The sequence below is a fragment of the Oryza glaberrima genome, chromosome 9 (assembly GCF_000147395.1).
Source record: "Oryza glaberrima chromosome 9, OglaRS2, whole genome shotgun sequence".
In the NCBI taxonomy this organism is placed as follows: domain Eukaryota; kingdom Viridiplantae; phylum Streptophyta; class Magnoliopsida; order Poales; family Poaceae; genus Oryza; species Oryza glaberrima.
The window spans coordinates 20,322,184-20,336,904 of record NC_068334.1 but is presented as its reverse complement, the minus strand read 5'-3'; the positions used below and the strand labels follow the sequence as shown (position 1 = coordinate 20,336,904).

General features: G+C 43.9%; 5 protein-coding genes across 7 annotated transcripts; 2 read left to right on the top strand and 3 right to left on the bottom strand.

The window, feature by feature from the left end:
• Nucleotides 1-278: 278 nt before the first annotated feature.
• On the bottom strand, nucleotides 279-6,699 carry LOC127784619 (auxin-responsive protein SAUR36-like). 3 transcript variants are annotated; one of them, XM_052311963.1, is made up of 5 exons: nucleotides 6,510-6,699; nucleotides 3,558-3,624; nucleotides 3,425-3,479; nucleotides 1,162-1,249; nucleotides 279-853 (listed from the first exon to the last, which is right to left on the bottom strand). In XM_052311963.1, the coding sequence occupies exons 1-5, from the start codon at nucleotides 6,515-6,517 to the stop codon at nucleotides 397-399; spliced, it is 675 nt and encodes a 224-aa protein (XP_052167923.1). In that variant the 5' UTR covers nucleotides 6,518-6,699; the 3' UTR covers nucleotides 279-396. The 3 variants fall into 3 exon arrangements, with proteins under 3 accessions (XP_052167923.1, XP_052167925.1, XP_052167924.1); XM_052311965.1 differs by lacking the exons at nucleotides 279-853; nucleotides 1,162-1,249 and adding an exon at nucleotides 6,225-6,300 and having other exon boundaries at nucleotides 1,256-3,479; XM_052311964.1 differs by lacking the exons at nucleotides 279-853; nucleotides 1,162-1,249 and adding an exon at nucleotides 6,225-6,300 and having other exon boundaries at nucleotides 1,256-3,624.
• A 239-nt stretch (nucleotides 6,700-6,938) lies between these two features.
• Nucleotides 6,939-7,469, bottom strand: LOC127785160 (auxin-responsive protein SAUR36-like). Its single transcript, XM_052312582.1, has one exon. It carries the CDS (start codon nucleotides 7,410-7,412, stop codon nucleotides 6,990-6,992), a length of 423 nt encoding a protein of 140 aa, XP_052168542.1. The 5' UTR covers nucleotides 7,413-7,469; the 3' UTR covers nucleotides 6,939-6,989.
• Nucleotides 7,470-7,946: 477 nt separating this feature from the next.
• LOC127783834 (probable pectinesterase/pectinesterase inhibitor 32) lies at nucleotides 7,947-9,043 on the top strand. The gene is made up of 3 exons (XM_052310986.1): nucleotides 7,947-8,232; nucleotides 8,329-8,659; nucleotides 8,764-9,043. Exons 1-3 carry the CDS (start codon nucleotides 7,947-7,949, stop codon nucleotides 9,041-9,043), a joined length of 897 nt encoding a protein of 298 aa, XP_052166946.1.
• Nucleotides 9,044-11,841: 2,798 nt separating this feature from the next.
• On the bottom strand, nucleotides 11,842-13,636 carry LOC127784976 (uncharacterized; the record flags this gene model as incomplete). Its single annotated transcript, XM_052312406.1, has 4 exons — nucleotides 11,842-11,977; nucleotides 12,832-12,885; nucleotides 13,266-13,315; nucleotides 13,400-13,636. Coding segments are annotated over 4 exons (405 nt in total), but the record flags the coding sequence as incomplete, so codon positions are not given.
• Nucleotides 13,636-14,451, top strand: LOC127784975 (auxin-responsive protein SAUR36-like). Its single transcript, XM_052312405.1, has one exon. The coding sequence runs from the start codon at nucleotides 13,833-13,835 to the stop codon at nucleotides 14,247-14,249; it is 417 nt and encodes a 138-aa protein (XP_052168365.1). The 5' UTR covers nucleotides 13,636-13,832; the 3' UTR covers nucleotides 14,250-14,451.
• The last annotated feature ends 270 nt before the right edge of the window (nucleotides 14,452-14,721 follow it).

Genomic DNA, 14,721 nt, shown 5'->3' with positions numbered 1-14,721 from the left:
CTGCACTTTCAGGCAAAGGAGGGTTTCAGAAAAATGTACGTTCATACAAGGTTCTGTGCATGACATGTTGCTTCATCAATTTTTTTTTTCTTCAACTGGTATAGGACTATGCAGAAATTTCTGAACTACCTGAACGAATCATTTGCCATATTCATTGGTTAGTCTGAAGCCTGTAAAACATCCTTTACGCAACCAAAAAAACATTACCTAAGCAATGATTATCACACACCCAGAACTGGAGAACTCAGGAGTCACAACAATTTCAGATAAGAAACAGAGAGAATGAACAGTTTCCTTTGATATGAATAATCACAATGTCTATTACTCCCATCATGTTTCCATATTTACATCATTCAAAGGAAGATAAAAGGAGAAAGATTAGCTATACGTAAACTTTCAGAAGCTAGAAGCTGCTACTTGTTGGACAGACCCCAAGGATTGTGCAAAGCCATTCCCATAGTGGCAAGATTTCACAATGGTGCTCAGGAATGCCCTGACAACTTCCTCGGATGCATTTCTTCTAAGCAAGCACAGGACATACTCCATGACCTCTGCATCACAAGGCAATGTGATCCCTCCATCGGTTGTGAAGCCAAACTCCTCCTGAGACATCCTGAGGAGCTCTGCGAAGATCGTCGTGGCGAGGAACGCCAACGGGACCTCAAACCGCCGCCCATCAGCAGTGTACATGATGCAATGGCCCTTCACTGCCACAGAACTGCAGCATTCATCGGTTGCTTTGGGTGTCGTCCATGTGATCCTCTTCCTCCCGAGGGCTGCTATTCTTTGCCACTTCTTTGCCATTTGAGCGAGCCTCTTGGCACTGATCATGGTTGCTCTCCTTCTTTCTTGTCTGAAATTTTTTGTATAAGGTAGTATTCAGCTATGAGATATGTTTGGGTTGTGGATGATGAAGTGGTCGTTTCTAAAATGTTGGATTTATAGGGATGAGGGGAAAGAGAGGAATGTGGTTTAGGTGCAACTATCAGTGCAAGCTGGCAAAGGACACAAGGCCATGAGCTCAGAACATGCAATGTTTCAAGGCCAAGCTATGTGGTTCTGATTGGATTTCTCTAGGGCCATCAGTTAAGTACTTGTTTGAGCCATACCATAAAAACAGTGTGTGGATGCATGGGCACCACATTGTGTGGCCACACTGACCTGTTTTGGTGTCCAAGATGCATTGCCTCATGAGGACCACATGTAAGTTGGGGGGTCCAACATGTCAGGGTCAGTGCCATTTCTGAGTCTGCAATGAGATATCAAATATATTAGGTATTTGATTGTATCATGTTTAAAATATCTAAATTTGGCCCATAGTTTAGATGCATTTTTCTGAGTCTTCATGCCCAGAACGCGTTTTTCCTGAACTGCCAGATTAAATGCATTGAGTGGTCTAAAAAAATAAGAATTTTCTCAACAATGTCACATTGCCTGTTTAGAAGATGGACTATTTGGCTAGCAACATCTCATGTGAACTCCATTTCGTTGTTTCTTCCTATACTTTTTCCCATATGACCTACAGGACTAAGACTCGCTGGTGCTATCATTGAGTTAGGATGGTCCTACTGGACCACGCTTATCAATAAGACCTGAGTCAGTCATATATCTTTCTGAGACATAGCATGAGAGCTTTTAGTTTCATCCATTGGAGGAAAAACTTACAAGGGAGAAAAAAAGGATAAAGAAAATAATAAAGGAAAGAAAAGAGTGGCTCCGACACAGTTGTTAAGCCCCTGTCGTCGTTTATTTTTCATCGATGTTTGCCATGCGTAAATTCCTAAACATCTAATTTATTCAACATGTGTGAAAATCTTTCAAAATTCATCAATGAATAATTCAGCTAGCAAACTACTCAAATCATATCTGTTGCACCTAACAGGGAAAAGGATGTTGATGAGAATAACCACAGAAACCAACATTTTTCAGAAAAAGGAAATTGCTGTACCAGTCTGCTAGGAAAAATTTGTATCTTTGTCTCATAATCTGTAATCCTGATAATTTACATAGGATTGAACAAAAAACATATAAACTAGCTGCAAACAGCAAATTGCTGATTGAGTCTCATTGGTGGAACCACACTAGTATTAAGACATGGCCTAACTATGGAGCTCAGGAGCGCCTTCTCAATCTCTTCAGAGGCATCTCTCCTAATCAAACACATCACGTACTCCATCACTGAGGCATCACAAGGCAATGTGATCTTGTTGTTGCTTGCAAAGCCAAACTCCTCTTGAGACACCCTTAAGAGCTCACAGAAGATCGCCGTGTTGAGGTACATCAGTGGAACCTCGAAGCGTGCCCCATCAGTGGTGTACAACACACAATGGCCCTTGTCTGCGACATACGCTGTGGCTGTGCTGCAGCATCCATCGATGCTTGCAGTCTGCCGCCCACTGGATGCCACCATCCTCTGCCACTTCTTGCCCAATTGAGCAAGCTTCCTTGAACTGATCATGGTTCTTCTGTGTTCTTGGCTAAATGAACTTTTGCTTTGAAGGAATGAAGTAGAGACGCTTAGATTGCTATGCTGTTTGCAGATGAAGTGGTTGTGTTGAGAAGGCAATGGATTTATAGGTGAAGGAAGAGAGGACAGTGCATGGGCAGCCAAAGTGGTAGGCAGGACCAGAGGAGACATAGCCACGAATGTTGCCGCGCAACTGTTCCAGTTGGAGACGGTGTGATATTGAGATTTAAATGGGACTGGATGTTCACTGAGCGACGGAGCCACTGCAACTGATTCGATGATTGGTGATGTACTGTAGTACTGACTTGTACACTAGGTAGTGTTTAAGCATCAGTTCCAATGGACCAACCAGCCATTTGATCATGTCCCCTTTGTGCTGTGGTGCCCAGAACCAGTAGAAACCACAGCTATATTGGATGCTCCTATCCTAACCATCTTGATCATATGGGTGTTCAATCCAGGCAACTTACTGCAATATCTACAGTTTTTGGTTTGTAGTTTCATGTGCAGCATGCCATACCATTGAATCATTGATTCGGTCCATGTTTCTTGGTCTGCATGGTTTCTGTGGGCACTGACTGGTTTCAGGTTTCAGGTTTCAAGATAGCTAAGTCGTCACCACCATCATCAAATAGGACAGTTGATTTTTTTCAAAAAATATAATATAGTAATAATATATCAATAAAGCAGGGTGATGAGTAATGCACAGGACTTATAGTGAACTATAGGACACTCCGAAACAGACTTGAAATATAGACTGCATCCAATGTTCAACCATTGCGGAGGATTATAACGCTGAAACGACCATTGCTAGGAAAAAATCATATCAAGATGCAATAACAGGTATTTCCTTGTTTGTAAGATCATATTTCAGAAACTCAGGATCAGACCATGAAGTTTATGTTGTATTCAAGCATGAAAGGAAAAAAAAATCTTTGAGAGGTAATTACAACTTACAAGCAATGGAAAGGAGCAACTTCCAGCCATCAGAAAATCGCAAAATTCTGCATTTCTACACCAAATAACTTGTAGGCATTAGTTCTGTAAGCTTTAGTCTTTTGGGCAGAATTTCTCCGTTCTGCTCACTAACATTTGTCTGATGGTCAATTCCAGCGTATAATCTCTCTTTAGAATATATCGCTATCTGATCTGCAGACCTGCACTTGAAAAAGCAGAATTAGGGTAACTACAATTATGGCCATCATTTTCAGAAAGTGTGCACTATATGCCAAGCTTAAACATGTGTGATACAAAAAATCAGAAAACCATGAACTAATCTTTGCAAATAGCGCTACAAATAAACAATATAAATTGACAAATTAGAGAGTCCATGTTAATCGGAACGCCCTCAATAGGAGTTTGCCTTTTTAGAGCACATACACCCAAGAATCAATTCAGAGTTCAGACAAGAAAACAAGAATTTTGACAGGAAAAAAATGCTGTTTTGCATCATCTGAATGATCTGTTTCTCGTATATAATCCTAACATTTACATCAGGAGCTAATGAGCTATGTACAAACAGCAAGTTGATGGCTGAACACTCTGACATTGTGGCAAGGCCTCGCCATGGAGCTCAAGAATGCCCTCTCAACCTCTTCAGAGGCATCTCTCCTAAGCAGACACAAGACATACTCCATCACTGACGCATCGCACGGCAACGTGATCCTGCCATCGTCACCTGCGAAGCCAAACTCCTCCTGAGACATCATCAGAAGCTCGCCGAAGACCATCGTGCCGAGGTACGGCAGTGGTACCTCGAACCGTGCTCCATCAGCAGTATACACCGTGCAGTGGCCCTTGCCGGCGAGAGAGGATGTGCTGCAGCAATCGTCAGTGGCGCTGGACGTGTGCCGGCCACCTCTGGCTGATACCATCTTCTGCTGCAACTTCCTGGCCAACTGAGCAAGCTTCTTTGCATGAATCATGGTTCTGCTGCTTTTTTTTTTCTTCTTTGGCTAAACTAGCTAGATGCACTCTGTTGGTCTGAGGCTAAATGCTTTAGATTGCTAGTACTATCTTGTTGTGAATGAAGTAGATGTATTCAGCTGGCCAAGAATTTATAGGTGAAAACTAAAGAAGGAAAGCATAAGTGATGGGACAGGAGACATGGCCATGAGTGGTGTTTGTACGTGCAAGGTTGCTGGATCATTGACATTTTGATTAGACTCCCATGGGACCGGCTGTTTGGTGAACATTTGAGCGGTGAATGATGGAGCCAATGCAACTTGCTGGATGATTAGCAATCTACTGTAAGCATCATCCATGGCCCAGTCTGGGACCTTGTTATCACTATATATGTCTGGATCGTGTTTGTTGCATGAGGAACTGAAAGAGCCCACACGGCTTGTCTTGTGCTCCAAACAGTGGTTGATCCAGGCAACTTGCGTGTCCAGGGAATTGCTCTGGAAGTCTGGGTCGGTCCGTTTTAGTTGAACTTTTGTAGCATGCATTCTTGTGAGTTGCAAATGATTGATTCAATCCATGGTTTCCTTGTCAGCTGGAATTTTTTGCTGCCCCTGGTTTTGACACTGAAAGAAGATGGCTGGATAATCCTCGTTATCTGACAATGATTCACCACCACTGGGTGTTCAATACAGGCAACCTGCTGCAATATCTAAAGTTTTCTATTTGTAGTTTCATCTGCAGCACGCCATACCATAGAATCATTGATTCAGTCCATGCTTCTTGGTCTGCATAGTTTCTATGGGCATTGACTGGTTTCAAGTTTCAGGTTTCAATACAGCTAAGTTGCCGTCATCGCTATCAAATAGGACAGTTGACATTTTCTAGCGAAATATAGGACACTTTGCAAGTGCTAATTTTTCATTAAAAAAATATACAGGAAAGTTTCCTAATATATCAATTAAGCAAGATGGAGAGTAATGAACAGGATTTTATGGTGAAGTACAGTCTGAAACAGACTTGAAATATAGACTGCATTCAACGCTCAGCTAGTGCGGAGAACAGAACCTTGAAGGCGAGTATTGCTATGGAGAAGCAAAAAACATATTGAGTAGCAATAATGAGTATATCCTTGTTTATAAGACCACGTGTCAGAAACTCAGAAAGTCAGAATCAGACCATGAAGTGTATGTTCAAATCAAGCATGAATTGCAATTTGGGCTAGATTTAGTTACCTAAGTTGCACATTGGACTAGGCATTGACATATCCTTTCACTTTGGACAAGATTTATTTAGCAAAATTTGCACTTTGGACTAGTTTCCCCCACATGTCAATGACTAGAATATCTTTCTTCCTCAACCTGACTCATCCTAAGACTAGTGCCCGTCTTCCCAGCACATGCACGCGGCACACGAATTTCTCTCCTCCCTCTGCATGGGTGTTCTTCTCATGAGGTGCTGCCTGGATCCCCCCTGCCCCCATATTTGCCAAGCCCTTTCCTCACAGGTGCTTGAGCACGAACTTGCGGCCGTCAAACCCATGCCAGTGCTCACCAGTCACCACATTCAAACTCAAGCACAGCACTCAGTCTCGAGCTCAGAGCCGATGATGCAGTGATCAGGCTCGAGCCTTGGCTGTGGTGGCGGTGCTGGTGCCTCGCCGGACTTGGTGGCAAGGAGAGACCAACATGGTCGAATATAAAACAAGTGGTAAGAAATTCTAGTCAAAAGTGAAAACATGATACAAGACCTAGTCCAAAGTGCAACTTTGGTTAAAAAAAATAATAATAATAATAACTAGCTCAAAGTGCAATTCACTAAAAAATATGATATCTGTGAGGTAATAACAACTTACAAGCAATGGAAAGGAGAACTTCCAGTGCAAATTCTCTATTTATCATATACCACCATCTGGTCCTGCACTTTAATACCTAGAAGAAGAACAAGTAAAAATTAGGGGAACTAATCCTAATCTGCCATTTCAGACAGCGTGCACTACATGCCCAAAGCTTAAACAGGTGTAATACAACAGATCAGCAAACCAACCACAAATCTCTGCATACACCGCTACAAATAAACAACGTAGATCGATCAAATTTTCTACCGATTAGAGAATCCATTTCGATCCAAAAACCCTCACCAGAACATGGAGAGGTGCCCTAGAGCCGACACGATGAGATTCCGAGCGCACACTTCCGGCGGACGCTGACACCGCGCCCATCGCCGCCGTCAGGTCGCCTCCACGGCGGTGGCCACATGGTGGGGAACGGAGCCCTAGCGGCGGTCGCCGCCGCCGGCGGCGGCGGCGCGAGCAAAGCAAACACTCTTCGTGGAGGAAAACGTAATTCTGGGAAATTCGAGTGGCTTATCTGCAAAAGGACTCCAGACTGCTCCGCACGAATCGATCTGCGCCGTGCGATTTTGATCGTAAGGTCACCAATAGAGGAGTTCGCCTCTTTACTAGTGATGATACCCAAGAATCATCGAGTTCAGAGATTCAGAGGTTCAGATTTCAGACTTCAGAAAAGAAAGGAAGAATATTGGCAAACTCGTGCTATTTTTTTTTGTATCACCCGAATGTTTCGTTTCTTGTAATAATCCTAACATTTTACATCAGAAGCTATGTACAAACAGCAAATCGGTGGCTGATTACTCCGACATTGCGGCAGGGCCTCGCCATGGAGCTCAAGAACGCCCTCTCGACCTCTTCAGAAGCATCTCTGCTAATCAAGCACATGACATACTCCATCACCGACGCATCGCACGGCAACGTGATCCTCCCATCGTCGCCGGCGAAGCCGAACTCCTCCCGGGACATGGTCAGGAGATCGCCGAAGACCGCCGTGCCGAGGTACGGCAATGGCACCTCGAACCGCGCGCCGTCGGCGGTGTACACCGCGCAGTGGCCCTTGCCGGCGAGGGACGACGACGCCGTGCTGCAGCAATCATCGGCGGCGACCGCCTTCTGTCCGCTACCACCGGCTGACGTCATCCTCAGCTGCAACTTCTTGGCCAACTGAGCAAGCTTCTTTGCACGAATCATGCTTGATCTGCTGAGTTTTTGTCTAAACTAGCTGCAGTCTTTTGATCTGAAATTGGATGCTTAGATTGCTAGTATCTTGTTTCTGAATGAAGTGGGTTTGTTCAGCTAGCCAAGAATTTATAGGTGGAAGATTGATGAAGGTAATGTTCAAGTGTAGCTATCAGCCGACAGCCTATCACCACAAGTGATGGGCAGGAGACAATGCCATGACTGATGTTTGTATGTGCAGCGTTGCACATCACATTGAGATCTTGATGAGATTTTCCATCCGAACATAGATCAGCTAGCTAGCCTTGGTCACTCTCCCTTTTTGTCAAACTGAGTTGGAGTTCATCTCGTAGTTTAATTTTCCATTTGAAGATCACCCGGAACCTATAAATTCAGAGCCACAGGATCCGTTGTCAAGCCACATCGATCAAGTCCAGATTCATCATTAGCTTCATCGACGATCAACACCAGAAAACACACAATCCGCCGCATTGCAAACAACCAAACCAAGCTAGAGAAGAGATCCATCAGCAACTTCGTGATCATATGGCTATCCTGGATAGCAACCCGCCGCCCGCCGCCGATGCCGTCGTCGCAGCAGACGGCTCAGGCGACTACACCACCATCGCCGCCGCTGTCGCAGCCGCGCCGTCGAAGAGCACCAAGAGGTATGTCATATACATCAAGAAAGGAACTTATAACGAGCTCATCACCATCGGCCAGAACACATGGAATCTGACGCTGATTGGAGACGGGATGGATGTTACAATCATCACCGGGAACCAGAGCGTGGGCGGCGGCGTCTCGACGACGTCCAAGACGGGCACCGTCAGTAAGTGGCATTTTCTTCTTGGATTCAAATGTACATTGTACACATTATGTCTCATTTTCTTTGTGAATAAATGTAACAATGTATATATGTGTGCAGCTGTTGATGGCATTGGCTTCGTCGCCATTGATCTGACCATCGAGAACACGGCCGGAGCAGAGAACGAGCAGGCGGTGGCGCTGCTGTCCAACTCCGACGCCTCGGCGCTGTACCGCTGCGGCATCAGGGTGTACCAGGACACGCTGTACGCCAAGAGCAACAGGCAGTTCTACCGCGACTGCCGCATCTCCGGCACCGTCGACTTCATCTTCGGCGACGCCACCACCGTCTTCCAGCACTGCGACGTCGTCGCCCGCCTCCCCCTCCGCGGCCAACAGAACACCATCACCGCCCAGTCCCTCGCCACGGCGGCCAGCGCCACCGGCTTCTCGTTCCAGGACTGCAACATCTACGCCGACGACGACCTCCTCCGCGGCGCCCCCGCCGGCGGCGTGGAGACCTACCTCGCCGGCCGTGGCAGCCGATCCCGGACAGCCCGCCGTTCTCGCGCGTGGTGTTCATGGAGTGCGGCATGTCCGACGTGATCGATCCCAAGGGATGGCTGCCATGGGAAGGGAGGACCGACGTGTCCAACGTCTACTATGGAGAGTACGAGAACACCGGGGATGGTGCTGACGTCAGCGGCCGCGTGAAGTGGACTAGTTTCCACGTCATCCAAGACGCATCGGAGGCGGCCAAGTACACGGTGGAGAACTTCATCCAGGGGGACAAGTGGATTCCGGGGACAGGGGTGTACTTCGAGCCCAGCCATTGATCAATTAATGAATACTCCAAGCTTAACCATAAGTTAGGTCCAGTAGATAATCTATGCTAATACTAATACTAATTTATGTCTAGATCATGGTTTAACTAGTGGATCATTTATACTTAATCTTTATTATGCAACTTAAATATATTCCTTTCATGCATGAGTTTTCTCAAAAGGAAATAAAGAACAAAGGAAATTTCGATGTTGATCGATCAAAATGTCAGGATTTTTATAGGCAGGGAATTGTTTGAGAGTAGCAGCAACCAGTAGATGCAAAGTCGCAAACAGCAGTTGGTAGTTCTAATGGGCGATCGATCGCCCCCCTCCCCTCCTCCCCCTCCCTCCCTGGTCCCTCCACCTGGTTTTTTTTTACCGCATTACTTTCCTATTTTAGTAAATTTATACACCTAAAGTTTATACACCTCAAGTTTACACATTTAAAGTTTAGAGACCAAAAATTTATAAGTCAAAAGTTTATATATCCGATTTAAATTTGAATTTGAATTCAAATATTTTTTATATATAGTATTTCTATACATCTAAAGTTTATAGACCTAAAGTTTATAGACCTAAAGTTTATAAGTCAAAAGTTTATATATCCGATTCAAATTTGAATTTGAATTCAATTTTTTTCATATATAGTATTTCTATACATCTAAAGTTTATACACCTAAAGTTTATATACCCGATTCAAATTTGAAGTTGGGTATATAAACTTTTGATTTATAAACTTTGGGTCTTTAAACTTTAGGTGTATAAACTTTAGATGTATAGAAATACTATAAATAATATTTGAATTCAAATTTAATTTTGAATCGGATAATAAACTTTTGATATATAAACTTTGGTTCTATCAACTTTAGGCGTATAAACTTTAGGTGTATAAATTTACTAAAATAGGGGAAAGTAATACGGTGCCAAAAAAGAAAACGTGGAGGGAGGGAGTGGGGAGGGGTGGTGATCGCTACCCCATTGCGGTAGCGATCGATCGCGCATTAGTGTTTCCGGCAAACTGCACGCAAATTCTTTAGTTTTAGCGTTCGGAAATAATCAAACGAATTCGCTAGCGATTCAAATACAGTACGAATCTGGTGGCAATTCGACCTAGCCTTTCAATATGGGCTGAAATTCACCGTCTCCGTGGAACGTATGGGCTTTTGTGGCGGCCCATTTCCTCTGTTCGGGCCAATAAAGTCCAGAATATCTCCTACCGCGAGTCCGCGAGATGTGTTGCCGCGACGTTCAGAGTTGAGAGTTTCAGGCATGGATGAAAGGCTACTGCCAGGACAACTCGTGACGCTAATTTTCTGCATCATGGATCTTATGTAATGTACAAACAGCAAATTGATGGCCGAACACTCCGACATTGTGGCAAGAACTTGCCAGTGAGCTCAAGAATGCCCTAGCTCTCGACCTCTTCAGAGACATCTCTCCTAAGCAGACACATGACATGCTCCATCACCCAAGCATAGCTCGGCAACGTGATCCTGCCATCATCGCCTGCGAAGCCGAACTCCTCCTCGGGCATGTTCAGGACGAGGTACGGCAATAGCACCTCGAACAGCTCCCCGTCGGCGGTGTCATCCCCATGTCGTCCTTCTCATGGCACTATCAGTGTCACAGTGTCAGCTCGAGTTCATTCATCTGCAAACGAATCATGGGCGTGCTTAATTGTTCTTGGCTGCAAGCCTGCAAATGATTAATTCCAAACCATAGGCTTGCTTTGTCTGGGCTGTAGTTCTGTACTACGTGTTGCACTTTTGTTGATATGAGGCTGAATGCTTAGAGTTATGCATGGTATGTTGTTTGTGAATGGAGTGGATGTGCCAGGACTTTATAGGTGAAGATTGAATAAGGAAAGATCAAGGTTTAATTAAGTGTAGCTACCAACACAAGTGATGGTTAGAAGACAAGTCCATAGATGTCACTATGTCTGAAACTCTCTGAATAGTGTTTGTTGCATGTGTTCAGGCTTCAGAACACGGCGGTGGTTGATGCAGGCAACTTCAATTCGATCGGTTTTTAATTGCACTTTTGTACGCAGCATGCCCAGGGCATTGCTCTTCATCGGTGGGTTTTACTTGCAACTACGATTAATTTCAATCCATGGTTTCGTTGTCTCGACTGTACGTCAGAAAGGGTTCGGAGTTCTAATCTCCGAACCAGCCGAATTTTTTTTTCCAATTAATCCATGCCACTCAAAGCTCATCCAGCCAGGCACACCATGCTCATGTCATGGCGCTGTCAGTGTCAGCTCAAGGTCATTCATCTACTGGAGTATTAATCTGCAAACGAAGCATAGGCTGCAACTTGCATATATGTCATGGTCATTACTCTGGATCGATCGATCAGTTTTAATTGCAATTTTGTAGTAGTCTCTGTAGCATGCCCAGGGCATTGTTCTCCAAGTCTCGATTGATCGATTTTGCTTGCAGCTATATGTACATGTATCATGCATTTCTTGAGAGTTTGCTAATGATTAATTCCATTCTATGGTTTAAGTCTTGAGAGTTTGTAATCGCGAGAATAGGGTTAAGTCCTTGTTTTCCTCTTTTTCCTTCTTTTCTTCCTAACCCCCCTTTCTTTTCTTTGTTTTGCCTTTTGTGTAAATTTTATTTCTCTTAATACAAAAGTGCGCAATTCTTTTACGTATTTCCAAAAAAAATTCCATTATATGGTTTGCTCTACGTGAGTAAATTCGGATTCCTTTTTGAGCGAGGGCAAAGGGGGTCCGGAGTTTTAATCTCCGGCCCCCAAAGGCCGATTTTTTTTCTCGTTTTTTTCTTAGCGAGGGCACGGGGATGATTAGATATAGATTGTCATTATCAATCAACAAGAAAAAGTGCCAGATGCCGGATGTGATGCGCGCTCCCGATTTACTGCGCCGGCGGCTGGCCGTCACGCTCAGTTTGCCCTCTTTTTCTCGTGTCCCATCCAAAACTGCCAGCAACAATGCAGACTGTCAGGTCGAGATCATACTCCATCCGTCCCCAAAAAAAAAAAAAAGGCAAACCCTGATTTCCGTGTCCAACGTTTGACCGTTCGTCTTATTTAAAAAAATTATGAAAAAAATTAAAAAGACAAGTCACGTATAAAATATTAATCATGTTTTATCATCTAACAATAATGAAAATATGAATTATAAAAAAATTTCATATAAGACGGACAGTCAAAGTTGGACACGGAAACCCAATGTTTGCCTTTTTTTAGGACGGAGGGAGTAATGTACTCCCTCAGTTCCAAAATATAACCACTTTTAAAATAGTGCTTAGTCAAATAATTTTAACTTTGACTTTTGATAGTGAAAAAGTTAAAAAGGATCGATCATGTGAGAATGATAGTTACTAGATTTATCACTAAACAAATTATGCTACTCCATTTATTCAAAATAACTTATTTTTGTAAATACTGTTAGTCAAGATGGCATCTCAAAGACTGTGTCGAAGTTTAAAAAAATACTTATATTTTCGGACGGAGATAGTGCTAAGCTAGCAATCTCTGCAAAGGAATCGCCTGTCAGAAAACAAGAGTACGTTGTTGATCACTTGTCAGAAACACAAGAAACCCCGCGCCATGGCCATGATCAGCTGAGCTCGCTGCTGCCAACAAGCTCACCCGGATGGGCGTCTGGCCAATAGCACATCTTTGTAACGCTACAATACTACCATCTTCGTCCCAAAATATAAGAACATAGAACCAGATGGGACATCCTTTTCAGATTCATAATATTAAGAAATGTCCAATTTAATTTTATGTTTTTATATTTTGGTACGGAATGAGTACATGATACTTACAAGTTGATTTGGATACATGAGTGCATCTTGCATCTGGTATTGTGATACCCTGTCCTGGATGACCAAGCAAATTGTCAGGCGATAGCAAAATACAGCCTTGAAAAAAGTTGCACACAGGTCACTTCAATAAAACTAGGGACAACAACCTGACTAGACTGAACTTTCATGCTAAAACCGACGGCTTGACGAATACCACCAACTGGATGTAGACCAATTGGAAAACGTACGGAATATACCCAACCAACGACAATAGATGTCACACGTGCGATGCTACACAAATCAAGATACAAACAAACTGCTACAAACTGAGATATGGAAACTGTCTGTCGAGCAAGCTGTGTTGCGTGCAAGAATAAAGGCACTCCAAACCACCGCCCATATGCGATTGCAATTTCAAGGGCAGTGACTACACAGCAAAAGGCAGGAAAACGAACCCTGAATCGATCTGCTCAAGAAGATTCGACGAACCTTCGTCTTCAGATGTCTGCAATCAATCACAGGGAGAAAAACAGTTAAGGTTGTCAAATCATTTTAGAAATGATATGATTGCTTTTGAACAAACACGAACCAGCTTGCTTATCTCCAAATATCTTGATACAGGAAGGTGAGCTGAATAGTTAGTGAATTTAGCACATCCATAAAGGCTGGACCTTGGATGGTTGCATAAAACCTCTGCCCAGTTCAGCAGCAGACTGTAGCATGTATCTGATAGAACAGCTACTAATCCACTACCATTGCTTCCCCAGTGGCCCCAGCAAAATTCTAATCTGAATCTCGCTGCCTCCCGTTGGGGACACCATTGCACGCATCAAGCCAATGGCCTTGTCCCCTGCAAATGTTTATTAGTCATATAGAACGAGATGTAGACTCTCTCTATGCCTATATATATTCTTGAGATTGCAAGAAAGACACCATCACTGAGTCCAAAAAGTCACAAGGCTAAGCATTTCCTAAGCAACATACCTTAGATTCTGAGAACCAAAGAACAACCAGAACCAGCCATGATACATTCCAAGAGGCTTGCTCAGCTGGCGAGGAGGCTGCAGAGGGTCAAGACGACGGCCGCCAGGGAAGACGACGCCTGCTGCACGACTTCTCCGGTTGCAGACAAGGGCCGTTGCACCATGTACACGGCAGACGGGAGGCGGTTCAAGGTGCCATTGCCGTACCTCGGAACAACGGTCTTCGGCGAGCTCCTGAGGATGTCACAAGAGGAATTCGGGTTCGCCGGTGATGGGAGGATCACACTGCCCTGTGATGCGGCCGTGATGGAGTATGTCATGTGCTTGCTGAGGAGAAATGCATCGGAGGATGTTGAGAGGGCGTTCCTGAGCTCTGTAGTGATGTCTTGCCAAGATTCAAGCTGTGGAGTGCCACCTGTGGCCTTGCACCAACAATTTTCAGTTTGTAGCTCCTGAAGATATACAGAGTTTTGCGCTGTTTACTGTCCTTTTTTCCCCCTCTTGTCCAATAGTAGTGAAAAATAGTTAATACACGACAATGGAAATGAAGTATTGGCAGACCAGCATTGAATAGTATAATATACTTCACATATTCTTGTTATGTTAATGGCATTGAGCATGACTGCATGAACTAACATTAGGCCATAGAGAATGAGGAACCGATTCATTTCAAACTCAGGCTTTAATGTACAGATTTTACACCATAGAAGCTAAGGGGCGCAATTACCATTTAGAGGTGTGCTGCTATGCTAAAATGAATCACATCTACCCCCGAATAAATTGTATTTGTTAATGGAATGCTGATTGGTGCACAGCAAACTACTAACTGCTTTACAAGTTTGCTATTCTACAGTTTTCTTATCTATGCAGTTCTTTAAGAATTTCATATATAGTGTGGAATCAGTCGTTACAATATCTGAAGTTGTTC